Raw genomic sequence first — 18806 nt, forward strand, 5'->3', positions numbered from 1 at the left:
AATCCGAAAACCGGTTATTTGGTTATTCGATTCTTCAAATATCCGAATATTCAAATAACCGGTTATTCGATAATCTACTTCCTTTTTTTAGACATCGATTTGTCCGATTGCAATTGACCATTTTTTTTTGTTTGGAGATCGATTTCTGCGTAAACAAATTTGACTTCCAGATTTTTGTAAAGACCTATTTTTTTAGACATCAATTTCTCGGGGTCTGTCTTTGTAAAGCACCGATTTTCAGATATCCGGTTTTGACGATTCAAGTAACGGGTTATTCGAATAACCGGTTTTAGCAACTATTCGACTAACCGGTTTGATCTGAAATCGGTTTTTACGGAACCCGGTTAACCGGTTTCACTTTTTTCCGGTTTTGCCAGCACTAATCTCACCTTCATTAATCACACATCTGGAGCCAGATTTTCAGGTGGAATCAAATTTGTAGGCAGAGTCACATTTTTAGATTGAAAGCATAAGCAGATGCAGTGATGTGCTGTGTGGCAGTAATGTGTCCTTTTCCTTGAACTTTAAAATTATTAAGAAATAAAAGCATCTAAATGCCATAGGAAAACTGCATAGTAGTTAAAAAAATTTGATTGGAAAACCATAAGCCCATGCACGACTAAATAAATGAAAGAATAAAGTAGAAACTTTTTTGTCTTGTCCCATGGAAACAAGCACATCACACTACACATCATTACATGTGTAGAGTCCTTAAGTCATTTTTTTAAGCGAAGTGGAATCTTTTACCTTGATTTATGATTTATGTTTTGAAGTTATGTAATAAAAACTGTTTCCTGAATTACCCCTTCAAGGGGCTGTATCTCCCTTAGGGGCCGCCACTGACAAAAACTCCACTAAGGATTTCATCATATTTCGGCATGTTTTACATACTCTCCAATTTTGAGTACTTGTTTCGTTAACACCTGGTATAACTAAGCATTGGGCGTAACGTGCAACCTATAGCCTGATATTTAAGTGACTTATTCGCGTTATGTTTAGATCCTTCATCCTAGACGTTATAAAATTGCATCCGCCTTTCCTTTGTTTCAGTCGGCATCCCGCAAATAAAATGGTGCGGCTCGGAAGGCGACTACAACGTGATGGTGATGGAGCTGCTGGGTCCGTCCCTGGAAGATCTCTTCAACTTCTGCTCGCGCAGGTTCTCCCTGAAGACGGTCCTCCTGCTGGCCGACCAACTCATCTCCAGGACGGACTTCATCCACTCGCGGAACTTCATTCACAGGGACATCAAGCCGGACAACTTCCTCATGGGTCTGGGCAAGAAGGGCAACCTAGTCTACATAATCGACTTCGGCCTGGCGAAGAAGTACAGGGACGGCCGGACGCACCAGCACATACCGTACAAAGAGAATAAAAATTTGACGGGTGAGTAATTAAAGGTGTTTTTATTTACAAATGAAAAAAATTGTACCACGGCGAAAGGGAAACGATGACGACCCACAGTCGTTACTGAAATAACGACCTAAAAAAAAACAATTTGGAAAATCGGAAAGATCTGGAATTATCATGGATTTTCATAAATCTGAAAATATAAAAGTATATATCTGTAATTTTCATAGAATTTTTAAAAATTCCAATTGTAATTGATCTTTATTTACGAGATGCTGTCACTGATTGCTATAAATTTTTTTATTATAATTCTAGAAGAAAAAATTGAGAATCTTAAATTATCAAAATTAAAAATGATTCTTAGATTTTTCAAAAAACGGGGGAATTAGCTAAATTCCAATGTCATCCGTTTATTATATAAATAATAATTTTCAAAAACATCGAGAAAATGTCGGTGCTTATTATTATTATTATTATTATTATTATTATTATTTGTTTTAAATTGTGGTGTACTATGTTTAACTTCAATCAATCAATACATATTTTTTTAGAGTACGCATTTATCAGTATAATTAGTCGAGTTAATTTTAACTTGCTAAAATGATTAATGCCACTTTTCTCAATTAAAATTTCCTTGTTTGTCTATATTGCTCTTTGACAGGATAAATAAAATTTATTAGATTTTGTTTTCTAAAGTTAAAATAAATATGTTTTACTTACTTACATTTTCGCAAACTAAGAAATTTTTCAAATCTGCATGGAAAACATGAAAATATCGGAGAATTTGTGGTCAAAATTTGATATACACCCTGTATTTTCCACTAGGACCCTCGCTCTCTCTCCCTTCTCACCAAAAAATCGCACAAATGGAAGTTTTATAATATTAGAAATATTTATATTTGAAGTAAATCAGATTTATAACGCCGGTTCTGTAACTATTAATCATTAACTGGTACTACCGCGCAAAAATAAATCAGTGCTTGCTTTCAGTCCTAACATCGCCGTGTGACATTTTAATAATCACTTTTATTCGTATTTTTGGTTTGAGTGTTATAGTCTGTTTAGAAATGAAAGAGAGTAATAAAAGCTCATTATGTATGCAAATCGTAAATAAATGTAGTACTGGTGCTTATATTCAATATTTTTATATTATGTATTTTCCGTATAGATAAGGTCCACTTTTAACAAAACTTTGTGCGTTCGGACTGTACTAAATTGTAGCAGGTAGCTAAAATTTAACCCCCGACAATCCGTCTTTGTCTATGCCGCTTCAATTTCTCGGTCCATTTCTCTTATAAGTAAACAATATAAAAACAGCATTTCAAAACATGAGGCTACTTTAAGCATCATAACCGGGTTAAGAGGGTTTTTAGTAATTCAAATAAAATTATTCAATATTATTATCAAAATATTTATTTAAATTTAATGAATAGACTTTTATTCCACACAAAAATATATGTATTTTGAAAATTCAAATTATGGTGAGTAAATGTAGTGTTGTATAAATGTACAATAAAGAAAATAAAAAAGTAGGTATATTAAAATTCATCCTCTGAATATTCTGATGAATTATCTTCGTCTCCTAGATTGATAACGATAGGTTCCACAGTAACGTCAATTAAATTATCGAGTTCCCACATTTTCTCCTCTTCTTTTTGTACATGATGTATACATCTTTGCCAGTTATCTGCAGTTACTCGTTCCAAGGAATTTTTTAACAAAATTTTCACGTCACTTAATTTAAACGTCGTATTATTTCGCGCTACATCTCCTTTTACCTGCGCCCAGACTAATTCGATTGGGTTAAGTTCACAGTGATAAGGTGGTAACCGTAGTACCGTTATTTGGCGATTTGTTGCCATTTCATCGATAACATATTTTTTCTGATCTTTATTAAGATTGACAAGTGTCAAAAGTTCCTTTTTCACCATATTTGTTTCAAAAGAAATGTTTTTTCCGGATAACCATTGAATTATATCGGCTTTCCTCCAAGCAGTCGTAGGCGTCCGCTCGGTCTGCCGTGAATGGTAACTGGCATTATCCATGACAATTACAGACCCCGGAGGAATAAGATCCAACATCTGTGTAAAATACTCTTCGAAAACATCTGCGTTCATGTCTTCGTGATAGTCACCTGTATTTTTAGATTCAAATAAAAGTAAACCGCCATCTACAAAACCACTGGCACTACCTATATGTGTCACTATTAATCTTCGCCCTTTACCTGAAGGTGCCTTGAACCCTGTTGAAAGTCCATCCAAAAATGCTTGTCGAAAACTTTTTACATTTTTATCTTGCCATACTTTTGTTACAGTATATCCCTCGTTGACCCAAGTTTCGTCTAGATAATAAATATTCCTCCCTTCGTCACGGAATTTTCTAATTGATCTTAAGTAGGATCTTCGCCAACAAATAATTTCATCTTTATCGATAAGAACTGACTTCCTGTTCTGCTTTTCCCAGCAAAAATTCAACTCTCGTAAGACGGCCCATAATTTGCTTCTACTGATTTTTGGCAAATCGTTGTCCTCTGAAAGTTCACTTAAAATTTTGTTTAGCGTTGGTATTTCTTTTTTAAAATAAAATGAGTGTACTTTTCTGCGAATGACATTTTTGAAGAAATCATCTATAACGACTTTTGACCTCCCTGTAGATGATTTTGGGGGATTTACAGTATCTTGTTCATTTTTTGTTTCCTTTAAAAGTCTGTAGATAGTCGATTTTCCAATCCCTGTCATTTTGGAACACTTTTCCACGATGTCGTCAACACTGTTGGTAGGATTTTGGTGTTTCAATGCATTAAATACATTTAATATAATAATCTTCTCATTCTGAGACAGCGCACATCTTTTCACGCGTTTAGCAGGTACGTAATCTGATAAGCTCGACATTTTACCCAAACAATATTATATCCACTGGCACAATAGTCACTAAACACAAGTCGAATTTTACTCTACTGCACTAGCACGTCTTCGTATATTCAGCTCTAAGACTGGATTGATCTGTCACAATACACTGGCTCCTGCCCTATGATGTATCCAGTAAAATATACTAATGTACACCCATTACCTGTTAGCATTAGTGTTACCCGATAATTACCTGAAACGAAATATTAGCACGCCCATGGCCGGTTCTTATCTCGGGGTTTTATTACTTTCTTTCATTTCCAAACAGAGTATAGTAGTGATATACATTTTTGCCAAAATGGCACGAAGAACTTGTTTTAGATTTTTACTCATGATCTGTACATTTTCAATAAATAATTTGGAAACAATCTAAGCAAATCTATACAAAAAAGATAAGTCGATCAATAAGCTCCCTTTTGACATTTGAAAGCTCTCAAACTCTGCATACCACGGGTAAATTTGGTTTTGATTTGACATGTACATAACTACTAAAAAGATATTGTACTATTGAGGTTTATATCTGTATTCTGATTAAAACAAGAAATAATATTGTTATTTTTTTGCTAATTCTGGAGAAACTTAATGTTTTAGCAACATCACTGTTGTACCCTATAGAAATTTAAATGATACTAGCAGTAGTTATTTTTCCAAGAGGTTTTCAATAACTCTGAAAGGAGTATCTATAGGAATCTCTGATATCCCATATCTGTTTCGGCAATATTACGGAATTCTTTATTATTAGATTAAAAATGTGCATTTTAAATAATGCTACGTTTTTTGAAGACGTCATAGTTAATTTTATGGACTGAGGTACGTTGTAAATATCAAATGCAACTGGTATCAGATTAATTATTTACCTTATCGAATATATCAGAGTTTTTGGTGCCACGGTATAGTATATCTCCATACCCCAACATTCCGTAATTATTTGTGGTGGGGCGCGATAGAATGAGAGCGACCCAACTAGTGGGGAGTTTAAGTTGTCCTTCATTGTACCTGCCTATGCTATTTGACCTAATTAGAAAAGAGACGGTAAAGACTGAAAGAAAGAAGGATATTTTTGCAATTTTGAGAAATTTATATTGCCATTTCAGATATATAAATTTAAGTATTTTTGTCATTTTTTGGAATCTTCTTTTTCAGTCAGTAGTGTAGAAATTATTTATTTATTTATTTTTTAATTTAGACGTCTCCTATCTCCTCAACATTATTTCTGTTATATGGCCCTCCAAATGTGTTGGTTCATTTTTATCACACTCTGTAAAGCACATTCAGCCTTGTTGCGGGAATTATGTTGGAATAATTTCGATGAGCTGTGTGCTGTGTGTCATACCTTTGAACCGGATTTAGTGCGTTTCAATAGTCGATGAAACCTATATGCGAAATAAAATTACCTACGTCTCCGGACAAGGTGTATCGTAATAAGTATTTGTCAGTGTATTTATAAACTCGGACTATATTGTTTCTGAAATTTGAAAGTCAAATTAGGTTTTCCCTTGCGCTGTAACCGGATGTTTTAAAAGACTTGTTTATGGTGATTTTTTCATGTTTTATAGTGCTCATTAAACATACAAAGAATTTTGATAATTGCAATATTTTTTTAATATGTACTTCGAAAATTATTATTATTATTAGTGGATATTATTTAATTTCCAAACACCCTGTATATTTTGATTTATTAAATTAATTAAACTCGTTAAATCTGTTGCCTACAAACTTAATAATTTCGCAATACAGGGTGTCCCGAAATTAGGGGGCAATATTTCTACAGGGTGTTTCTATGTCGAAAAAGTTATAGCCACTTAAAGGGACCACTCTGATGATGTTTTTTTCTAAATAACTCCGAAACAAGTTGAGATAAATTTATGAAATTTGGTAACTAGCTTAACTCTTACGTGCTCAGTCTGCTACTAAATTTACAAATTTTCATCACATACGTTCCAACACTGGGGGAAGGGGGTAAAATTTACCATAACTTTTTTATGCTTTCAAGTTGATACCTAATTTTCTTCAAGTGAGTAAAATTTTTTTGTTGGTTGTATTTCTTATGTATTTCTGCGATTATCTGGTAAATGTTAGGTTGATACATTATTTTCTTGAAGTGAAGTTTAATTTTTAATTAGATTCACTCCCTTAGGGCAACCAATTTTCAACTATTTTTTGGCTATTATTAATACCTTCAACCTGTCGGTAATTTCTGAAGTATTTGCAGGACTTTTGTTATTACATATTTTTAAGTATTTCTTGAACCGTAGAAAATTTAACGGTACGCCTGTGGACATTCAGGTATTTCCGGTTCCACTGTCAACTTCACACCGGTTTGCCAGATAAAGTTTGTCCGATGCAATTCGGGGCACTATCTGTATGTATTAATTTTAAATATACAAAAATAATAAAGCGTTAAGTTGATACTTACACATTTAAATTCATTCGATTTATATTAATGTATTTGCTTACACTTTTGTAATAACCTAACGCTATTAAAACATCTAATATTTTCTCGGTTCCTTGTGAAAAATCACAATTTGCTTCTAGTTTATACCTACGAATTGTACGTACGAGTATATTCCTTGTATTGTTCCGCTAATTATGTCAAAAACTAGCGGAACTGATTGATTTGCATACCTTTTCATTATTTGCTGAGAAATGTGACGCCTTATTTTAATCGATACCATTTTGTTCTTTCGTTGACCAAATACCCTACCTGTTAACTGTAAAATTTATTGAAACATTAACAATACGTTTATCGCCAGTTGTCCTATTCGTGGCTCACGGAAATTGTCGCACATTAAAATAAAAAAAATTGTGTCACACAATACGTGTTAAATAATTATGTTAACAACTAAGCTGCATTTACAGGTCAATAATTGAATAAACGCTTAATTGGCCCGAGGAAATAATTAAAACATTATGAAACGGCTACCGATTAAAAATAGGTTTCACCTTGGCCTTTTTCTCGGATTCATACAAAGACATGCAGTTGAAATCGCGAATTTTTGTCTTTCGCAGGCGACTCTTTTTTTAAAGACGTGTCACCAGGATGTTGTGAAAAAAATCCTTCAGGTCTCGCGCGCAACTTTTAGTTATTTTGTTATGTGCCATAGTAGTTATGTAACAACGTTTCTACAATAATGAAAATGATACTAAACCGGGATTGCAAAACGTAATCTCGGGTTGGTGTGTTACCAAGGCTAAAAGAGTTCTTTGCATATTTATGTGGTACTATATGTTGTGATACTATTTCAGGATCGATATTTATTCAAGCATTTACTGAAAGTGGAACAAACGATTTTTTTGTTTCTTGTACTCTACAAGGAGGTCCAACTCCAAAAAGAGACGTCAATAGCTTTTTTAATAATAATAAAATAGTGAAGATTTATGCACCGAGTATTTTTTTTATTATTTCTTTTGAAAAGAACAAATCAAAACTATCAAAGCAACTGAAAACAAATTTAAAATCTGTGGCAGGCTAATTACTTTTCTTTTGCCCAAATACAACGTAACAAAATTCCGTAACGTAATAATACCATATTTAATTCAGAATGTAATAGTGAATTATAGGCCAGGAAAAAGAGTTGGAAAATTACCATTTCGCGACTTTTTGTTTCGGCGAGCTGAATTTGTCACTATAGATGCTAAATATTATGTACAATAACATATTAGTTTCCACAATCATAAAAATGGGGGGAAGACTGTTTACAGGATGGTTAATTCATTTCCAAGAGAAAACAGTAAAGTACTTTTTTTCGTCTTCAAAAGACCTATAAAACTAGCCCTCGAGCGTTAAAAAATATTGATCAGATCAAAAGTTATAAACAGAAGTTTATTTATGAGTTTTGAATTAAACATTTATAAAGTGCGTTATTATTACCAGAACGTGTTGGCATGGCATTCTCTCAATCCTTATCACTGTCTAATAACTCGCACGAAACCTGGAATCGGTAAGTTGAATAGTTTACAAGTTATGGCCTTATAAAGTTAAAAAAAATCGTCAAGATTCGTTGAAAAACAACGGAGTTACAGACTGCCAAATATATTATTTTCAAGCAAATTTCGCTTTTTTAAAGGCAGGACTATGAATATTATCGTCATTTTCTTCGGACTCGCTGTCGTTCGCTTCCCCCACCTTTCCGCCGCGCCACGGCTCGTCGAAAAATAAAGCGACCCTCATACTTCCACAAATAAAATACTTTTATCTGGGAAAGTACTCGGGTTGCCGGTTATGACAGTATTTTTTTGCCGCTATCAACCTAATTTGTTTAACAATAGGCCGTCAACTTGCCCGAATTAGTGAGATTAGTTAAAATACCTATACGCATTTTGGACCATATCAATGTCCGATATGTCAAAATATATTACAACTAAATCTGTAAATCCTTACGTAATTGGAAAAAAGGCAGAAATATCTGAAATAGGGCTAACATTTGCAATATATCTTATTTTTTTGATAAAAAACTGCTTTTTTTAAATTTAATAGTATCTCGTTTATTGTTAGAGATGTACCCAACAAACCCTATATGACTATGCCCGACAGAGAACGTTCTATCAAAATATGTAAAAATATACAGGGTGTTCCATTTAAATTAACAAAGTTAACATCTGCAGCCAATTTGTTTAGACTTCATTTGTTTTTCTACTATCATTTTCGAAAACTTCATAAAAAATCGTGCAACTTTTGTATTTCACATTTTTTTATAACTAAAAACAAAAAAGATACAAATACAGTGCCCTTCTACATAAGGTCGAAAATCGATTTAGTAAAAATACTGAAATTCTTCATGACAATGTGTACTATGGGGTTGCCTATTGTTTGGCGTATGTGACGTCACTACTAAAAAAGTCTATTCCATTTGAAAGAATCGAGTTTCATTATTTTTCAAAGTCGTCAAGTTGTTTAATAAATTTTAAAAATCTACTATCTACCTAAGGCCTAAAAATAGTAATCAAAGCTTTTCAATTAATTGTTCACAACACACTGAAATGCTTCCAAGTATTAGTTACAATTTAAATTAATTACTGCGATATAAGCTGTTAAAAACAAGTGATTTTTAAAATTATTAACTCATTAAATTTTGCATAATCCATAATGCGTGTGTATGCGTCACAAATAATGCGGTCTGTTGCAAAATTACTTAATCTAGTTTTTCTTTTTCTATTAATTCAGTTCTTTTTCTAGGTAATAATATCCACGACGATGGGTAGAAACTTTAACGTAGTAATGCAAAAAAATTAACAGGAGTAAGTTTTTTAAGTGGCTCAAAATGCATAAATACGCAACTGAAATGTAGACTTACTGATAAGTTTTTGGAAATACCAAATAAATAATAAAATCAGACTAAGTTTTTTCTCAAAACCATGGGCTTCTAGTCTAGGGTTTATATATATTTTTTGGTTGTTTTTACCTTAAGGTTTGTATACTTGCTTGTGGGACACCCTGTATAGGATTTTTAAAATATACGGTTTTGATATTTGTATTTATTGGATATTTGAATTATATATGCATTTTTGAAATAGTACTTATATTTTAAATATCATCCGAACATTACCAGCTATACTACTGAGCCTTCTTTAATGATTACAAGCCACGTGACTGTCCAGCTTTGGCAACACAATTGGTACTATCAACCAAAAATCCCTAAATCGTAGCGTCATAAAACGTAATGATACGTTTACAGTGAACAATGACAAACCGTTGCGTCTACGCTCGAAGTAATTAGATTGCCGATCGGTTGTATAGAATGTGAAAAATTACACGCGCATTTTTTGTTAGCTTAATTTAATTATTTCGGTATCCGCTACAAGTTTAATAATTATGCTGAGAAGCGCGGTTTTAAATAATTTTACGTGTAATTGCTGTGCTTATGCTAAAATCCTTTTATTTGGGTAATTTATATCGGATTGTAAATTTGAGATAAGACTGAGGAGATAATCTTACAGGTAATGGTATAGTGCATTTTGATAACTGTTAAGAGATAAAAAAGCAGTGTACCTTCTACCTGCTGAGTAAGACGGACAAATTAACTTTACATATAAAACTACCTGTATTACAGGTATTATGGAAACATGAGCAGTGTCGCCCCCATAAGGAGGAAAGCAAAGTTTTGAACTGATGATATTGCAAGACACAACTACTCTAGGCGCTATATCCTATACTCCGCGGTAGAAATTGTAGAGAGTGACTCATCGCTAGCTTTTGGACTAGTAAGGGGGATGAAGCGTGCCGGGAACGAATATCCATTGGCGTGTCTGCGTAAAAGGCAACAAGAAAATATTGAAAAAAGATGATAAAACATAACATCTAATATTTGTACGGTTTGCTATAACCGGCACTTTGATCATTTTTAATTATTACAACATTTTAAAACGTCCCAGTTGTGTTTTTTATGTATAAATTTATTATAGCCATGAAATTAGACCCCTCGTCTACGCTTATGCTATGACGTTTCTCCGGACGGATAAATCAAGTCCGTTTACACCCACTAAAAAAGCATTTCCCTATTCCCTACCAAGCGCTAAAGACAGAGATAGAATATAGATCGACGTTCAGTGTAACTCAGTCTATAGACGATTATAGATTCTATCGGTGTGCGTAGCGAGCGGCATAAAGATAAATAATATTGAACCGTATAAAAATCATTTTATATTTTATACGCATTATGGTAATAGTGTTTTTATATAATGTCTGAGTCACTCTCTATAATTTCTACCGAGTATATCTGTATATAAAATAGAATTTGGATATGATAGACGAGATAGGTTACAAATAAAATTCAAGGTAAAAATCTATATAACGCAACTGGCTTCTTCAAAAAACTATTGTTATATTGTAGATGAAATTGTCCTATCAACATTGCTACGTATGAGTAAATGATTCCCGTAAATATTTCAAGGGGTGTCCCTTGAAACTGGTTGTAGGGGTGTACTGTTAGCTGTACTGTAAGGTTCTACTGTGTGATGTTAGATCGTTTCATTTTTGAGTTTTTTAGTTAATGACATACTCGAATAAAATACAGTAATTTTTTTCTATAGTTTACCCTATGTGTATTTCAATATTTCCTTGATATGTAGGAAATATTACTGATCTCTTTGAGCTAACAAGGCTAACCAGGTTTCTATTATACTGGTTATACCTTCCTTTTCTTTAACTTCCTTGTGAAAACGATACTTATAGGTATATAAAAGGCTCATACTTATGGGAAGGTAAGAGGTTTCTCTTTTGAGAAACTAATATCAGTCGAATTCATAAGAAATATATTTTCGGCGCAAATATTTTTAACATTATTTTGAATATTGTCTAAGTTTTTTATTTATGGCATAATCTTCGTTTTTTTCTTTATTTTTTTGGTATTTTGCCACTTGTGAAACTTATTAATCTAGCTGTTCATGGTGTGGCAACTATAAACATGGAATTAGTATTAATAGTAGGACAGGTACCTTTTGTGCGTTGTGCATACCGATGTTCATCGATCGACGTTTAGACAGAGAATGAGCTCCGGTGCTAATCTGGTAACGTTGCCAGTGCGCACTTTGGAACTTGCACAAACCGGTATATATCTGGTGAGTTCGGCCGACGAATCATTGACATTTGAAGGCCTAGGCATGGGATAGCAGTAAACATTCATAGATGTACATCTCACCTACAAACCTAATCTCATAAAAATACTTTTTTAAAAATTTACTTGATTAACTTTTGTCACAAGTGACAAGTACCCGAATAAATAAAGGACAGACTAAAACCGTGCTACAAATAAGTAACTTCGGACAATATGATCAGTAATTTGTTCGTTATAAAGAGGTTTATAAAAATAAAATATATTGTAATGCAATAATTTACTGCCCACTTTCTGCGGTTTTGTCAAGAATAAAATGCAAACGTGGCGCCCTATCGCATTCTTTATTTGCTGAAAGGATGATGTCAATAAAAATTTCAAACGTAGATTTTAGAAAAAATAGTGTCGCCTTCCAAGTTTTTTTTTTGTCATACGTAAGTGAAATACGTATTAGCAATAAGATGTTCAAATCAAAAACATAAAAATTTACCGAATTATAAATATATCCTATTTAGTCACAATATTTGTTTGTTTTTAATTGCATTAATATTTGAGGTCAATCGCGTTAAAAATGTAAAAGTGCTACAGGTCCTTTTCAAAATATAAATGTAATCAATAGTCAAAATATCTTTATTAATCAGCAAATTATTTTTGGATCAGCAAATAGCCTTGCTACAAATGGAACTTGAATGAACACCTTGTAGTGCTTCAATTAACTTTAAATCATAGTCAAAGAAGGCCAGTAATAAACCTAAATCATGTACCAAATTTGGTTCTTCTGAGGTAAATTGTTGCAGATATTATTTTTTTTCGAAATTTAGGGCCTCACTTTGGGGGCTAATAACTCCTCGGGGGTGCAACTTTGTATATAGGTAAGTTTGGTTAAATTACAATATTGTGGACACCCCTACATGCACCTGCCCTGTGTCGGTTCTTATGCGGGACACCCTGTATATTTCAATTAAATTGGAAATTACCTAGATGTGGTGAAGTTTTAAGTGAAATACGCTTTGTGTTTATTGACAGTTAAAAAATTACATTTTACCACAAAATATTGCACCATATATTTGTTATATATTTAAATTAGATTATATTAAAAAGCGTAATGGGTTTTCACACATTAAATGATGTTTTTTTCCTTTGAAATATATAATTCTTAGAAAAAGAATCATAATTTGCGTTTTGTTAAATATGACCATATTCATTAGTGACTACTAATTCAACAGAAAATTAATTTTATACTTTTAGCTTTGAAAAATTATTACAAAAAGCAGTTACCCTAAATAATACTTTTTTGCTATCGTTATGATTACAGACTATTTGCTAAGTTATTCTTACTAGTATTTTAGTCGGTCACATTCTCTATCTCTTATATGAAGACTAATAGCAGATCTAACAATAAAATCTGATTTTGCAGCTGTTCAATTTAGATATAGGTTACGACCTATTTCAGCAGTTGTGTTGTTACTTATCACTATTCCGCATTTCATATATTTTTCGCAAAATGAAAAATAACCAATAAATAACTCGATACGAATGATACGCGTTTAAAACGTCGCGTAATTATTTTGTTACTTTGCCAAATTGAAACACATTTATTGTAAGTACGCGAGGAGATTATTTCATGATAAAGAATGATATAAAGGCTAATGAGATATTAACGATTTCACAGCCAAGTGGTTACTTATGTGAGAAAATGTAATTAGTATTAAACTGAAGTTACTATAATTGTACTACAATAAGGTAATTGATAATTTTAAACGAAGCCGATGTACCTAATGTTAACTTAACTTACTTTTGTTTCAAATTTTTAAGTTAATTATGTTTACATGATTGAATTACGCGGAAACCGTTAGAAATACAAAAAATCTACACCAAGAATCAGTGCCTGTTCTTTGATCAAGGAATATGAAGACAACCTGTATATATTATGTGATGTAACAGGGTGTAACAACGACAAATACATGAAAACTACTCAACAGATTGTATTTTTCTATACAGTATAAGAGAAATACATATATGACATTTACTCATGATTCCATGTTCTGTTTTTAAATCTTATTCATTTATATAATATTTGTATTTAATTGAAAGTAAGCACCTTATATAAACACCTAGTGTATAGTGACTAAAAAATCGCGATAAAGGTCAATATAATGTGTCTGAATATGCAACAAAACTAATTATTATTGTCGCTTTGTAAGATTTTATTATACATACATAGCTAATAGGGCTTACTCATTTAAATTTATTGAAAATTATATAATAAACAAGGCGGACACCACGTTGTTATGTCAACTACCCACTTTATTAATCATGCGGATAATCGCAGTCTTTATCTTTCAAGTATATCTTTATAAAATAATACATATTTGTGTTGTTCTAGAGCTGGTAATTTGTGTGCTAATTTTTCTTTGAAATACCTAAAAAATATATGCATTACAGTAAATTTATACCTCTGATTATAAAAATTATTTATATAGCATTGAAATAATTGAAGAGTAAAATTCGGCGCAGAAATATACAATTTTTATGTTTTCTTTCATATATGTAGATAGAGGGTATCCGAGAAATAAGGCCAAAAGCTATATCTCATTTAACTCGTCAAAAGCAGCAGCTTTTGTTTAATAACGTTTTTCGAAAACTTCGTAGTTGTTTACGATAATGCATTTAAAATTTTTGGTAATTGTCACTGAAGCACAAGTTGAATTGCTTAGTTGAGATAATATGTATGCTTATAAAAGGAAGCAAAAAATGGGTATTATTAGTGCAAATATTTGGGCTTGAAATATTTTAAGATGATGAATCATTCCAAAAAAACAATTCACTTGCGTTGCTTAGATATTTTTTTTTTAAATAAAATATTTAACTTTTTGAAAAAAATTATTTTCACACTTATTTCAGGGTCACCTTGTATTAAATGTTTTGCATTTGCACATTCTTAAAAAAAAGTTGCATATGCATAAACTTTTCACTGGAAAATTTACATGAAACTTACTTCTTTTTTTACTTTATTTATAATAAGTAACCTAAATTTAAGAATATTTGTCCTTGAAACCCTCGTTTTTAAGATAGTACCTAGTTAAAAAAAATGTCGATAAGAATTTTTAAGAGAATAAGAAAATATTCAAGAAAAATTGAAACGTGTATTGAGCCATAGAAGCATTATTTTCAGTACATTTATTATAAAAATACATTCTACGTTTATTTAATAGGTATATGATTTAATAATCTTTACAAATTACTAATTTGTATCAAAACGGTAAAAGCTGTGAAAAAATAATTTTTATTTAAAGTAGTTTTCATATTATTTATTCAAATGGTGTACCAACATTTTTGAGGAAAATGTAACCAGCATATATCATATCTATGCTGCTGGTTTGAGTTGAACTGAATATTTAATTTTTGATTTTGGATATCATCGTATTCATGGGTTCAAAATGATTCATGAAGTGATTCAAAATCCTTTATCTCAAAACGAGGATTCAAGGACAAATGTTTATATAAGAAAATATTAAATATAGAAGAGGAAAACGCTCCTTCTTTTTTGCGCATTGTTGTATAACACCCTGTATACGCATTGCACAAAAATATGACAACAATTTTTTACCAAATAAACTAATCAATAAATTACCACAGTTTACTATCATACACTTTTTCATGTTACATTAAATTGGCCAATTTTTAAAATAAAAATCAATCATAATCACAGCAAACCACAAACCATGATAATGACTTGTAACTTTGTCATACAACTGCAGTAATAACTTATTTTTTAAATATTTAAAATTGTAAGTGTTACAATATTAAAATGTAACTAAAATTGACGATATTGAATAAATATTAAGTTCTTAAAAATTCCCAAAATTGGTTAGTATATTAAAACCAGTTCTATTGGCTCCAATTTCTTCACCAATTTATTGAAGCTAGATAGAAAATTACTTCAATTTTTGTATTACATTGTAATTTGGTCAGTTTCTCAAATCAAAAATTAGTAAATGTTAAACTGGCTTCAAATCTTTTACTTTAGCATTATTCTTTTTAATGCTTTTGATCACCTGTCTTGTGGATATAACTGTATCTTTTAGAAAATATCAGAATATGACCAAACCGCAAAAAAATAATAAAATATTGCTAACGGATGTTTCCTGAGATATGCCAAAAATAGTCATATAGAAAACTGTTATAGTTCAATTATTAACAAACATTAAGCAAAAAAAAAAGTCAAGGCTGTAGTGCAGAGAAGCATCCAAATCGGTTATTTGAACTACCAACCTAAGATGTTTAAAGGTGTTTAAAGATCGATTATGTTTTGAGTAAGAAGCATCAGAAGCTATTTAGGTTGGAAACATTATTGTCCACAGCCATATTTGGGACTATCAATAAATAATTTCTGTTGTGATTATTTTAAAATTGTTTGTATTATATACGAATTTTTATCATTTTAGTAATTTTTACTTATCTAAATACTTTGACTACTCTAGCTCTTACTAGTCTGGTTTCTGAAAAATTTTGTCAATGATGTTTGTATACATTTATTCATATAAATAGGAAACATTCTGAGGATCATATTTAAATAAAAAAAATTGCATTGGTAGAAAGACTTTTACAAAAAAATACGTAAATGAAGGAACCGTAACCCAATAAATAATTTTCAAAACGTGATATTATTCTTCTAATAACATGAATGAAATAACATGAATAATGAACAGAATTAACTTTGTAGCCACAATTTTCTGTATAGAGCAGCTTTTTTTTCTGAGAATGTTAAAAACTTGTTAAAATGTTATACTGTAGTTGTAAAAAATCAGACTTCTAATAGTATGAAATTTTGTTCTAGGTACTGCCAGATACGCAAGTATAAATACACATTTAGGTATAGAACAATCCAGGAGAGACGATCTGGAATCCTTAGGTTATGTTTTAATGTACTTCAATAGAGGGTCTTTACCTTGGCAGGGTTTAAAAGCAGCCACAAAAAGACAGAAGTACGAGCGTATATCAGAAAAGAAAATGTCTACACCGATAGAGGAGCTTTGTAAGGTACAATCTTTTATTTTAGACTGCTGAAAATTTTGTACAAAAATATTTTTTATTTTTTCGTATCTTTGCGTGAAAACAACCAAAAACAGGAAATTGCAGAGAAATCAATTATTTTTTATTTCAATAAGTCGGTGCAGCTCTAGGTGACACCACTGACCTTTTAGATAAATTAGATATTATTTGAATAATAATTAGCCTAAGCACTTTTGTTTTTTTTTTCGTGAAATACAAACTGTTAGGATAAGCTTTGTTTTTAAAATAAATATTTAACTTTAAAACTAATCTCAGAATGTCCCAAATATATTAAATGCTTTAAATTGCAAATAAAAGTATGTGTAAATTTCTATGATAAAAACAAATTAAAACAAGTTTTGGGCCAACAAATCATCTTTACATTCAAATATGTTTTGCAAGCATTTTTATTCTATACCATAAATTAAAAAAATAGAATTGGTATACAGCATCTTATTTACCTTACCCATATCTTTATTTATTATTTACCTCAGTATATTATGTATTAGAATATATATTAAAATTACATACAGGTCATTATTTTTTCCCGATCCCCTTGACCACACAACAACTTTTTTGTTTTATTATTTTGTCTTATTTTTGTGTGTAAAATTGTAGAATCCTCCAAACATTGTTATATTTCAATACATTTTTCTTGAAATACACAATACAGATGAAAATTCGATAAAAGGCAAAAGATTTCTCTTGGCATCACTTAATTATGTAGCATGTCATTTTCTTCTAGTCATATTACTACACTTAAATAAATAAACCAACTAAGAAGTGTCTAGCTCAAACTGTCTAAATTGCACACGACAAATTTTACCTGATGATAGAACACCTCAAATAAATAGAACGTTTTTTTTACGAGAAACAAAGTGTTGAAATTGATTGATTTGAAATATTTTTTAAAATGTTTGACATACATTGATAAAACTTGGGATAATGTCAACGAATTATGTGCAAAAATTCGTTAATTTGTCAGATAGTGATACCATTTCAAACAACCCCAGAATTTCACCACCAGTGGATAATTTGGAAATTGTAACTTTATTTAATTCGGGTCGATGTTACTAAGAAAAAAGATGTATTCCACTTTATTTGAAAAATATCTATTGATATTTTCGGTACTCGCGTAGGTATTGTAAAATAGCATTTTTTGTGCCAAACTTTAAACTTTACCATAGATAATTTGGTCATCTAAGTTAGCAATTACTACACGATAAGGTTAAAAATTCTATTTTAATATGAGTAAATAGGAATAAGTTGGTTTTTTAAGTTTTACTCGAAAATCAGGCTTTTTTTGAAAAACATAAAAGAGTAACAATTTGTAGAAAATTGAAAGACAAATCCAAAAATATCATGGTTGATATCGTAAACCAGTGGCGTACTATTTTATTTAGGAAAAATATGCCATCGATACCTTGTATCTCCGCCACTGGAGCATGTAAATTTTCGGAAAAGGCCTCAGATTTTGGACAATATTTACATAAATACATGTGCCCAATTTCAAATTATTTCACTTACTAGTTATTAAATTATTTTTGTAGTTTAACACCCTGTATCTTTTTAACGAAGCGTCCTAGATAAAAACTTTATAGGAAAGACTCCCCTTAAAATTGACCAAAAAATATGAGGTTTTTGGTCACCATTTGTGAATCACCACCATATACAACTAGATTATAATTGAATAATTTTGAAAAAAAATGTATATGAAAAATACTTTACAAATATGTGTGCGATAACCAGATTCTAAAGGTTAGATGAAAAATAAAATACATCGACATTGAAAATTTTGAAAATTGATACTATGGAAGACTACCCAGCACTTTAATTTGAACACTAAACTCAAAACTAAACTAGATTAAAAAATTGCACTGAACCTGATGGATTCAGAAACCGAACTGAGAATATTACATCTTGCCTGTATTTATACTGTTTTGCT

At 31.2% G+C, this 18806-nt stretch overlaps 1 protein-coding gene across 3 annotated transcripts in view; it reads left to right on the plus strand.

Annotated features, from left to right (window-relative positions):
- Positions 1-18806, plus strand: part of LOC108912748 (casein kinase I) — a 119812-nt gene that overhangs the window by 76154 nt on the left and 24852 nt on the right. For all 3 annotated transcript variants that reach the window (XM_018718128.2, XM_018718127.2, XM_018718129.2), the window contains exons 3-4: positions 1051-1386; positions 16647-16849. In XM_018718128.2, coding sequence (XP_018573644.1) covers positions 1051-1386; positions 16647-16849 — 539 coding nt within the window. The remainder of the gene's footprint in view (positions 1-1050; positions 1387-16646; positions 16850-18806) is intronic.

This window comes from Anoplophora glabripennis, unplaced genomic scaffold (genome assembly GCF_000390285.2).
Source record: "Anoplophora glabripennis isolate ALB-LARVAE unplaced genomic scaffold, Agla_2.0 scaffold448, whole genome shotgun sequence".
Lineage (NCBI taxonomy): Eukaryota > Metazoa > Arthropoda > Insecta > Coleoptera > Cerambycidae > Anoplophora > Anoplophora glabripennis.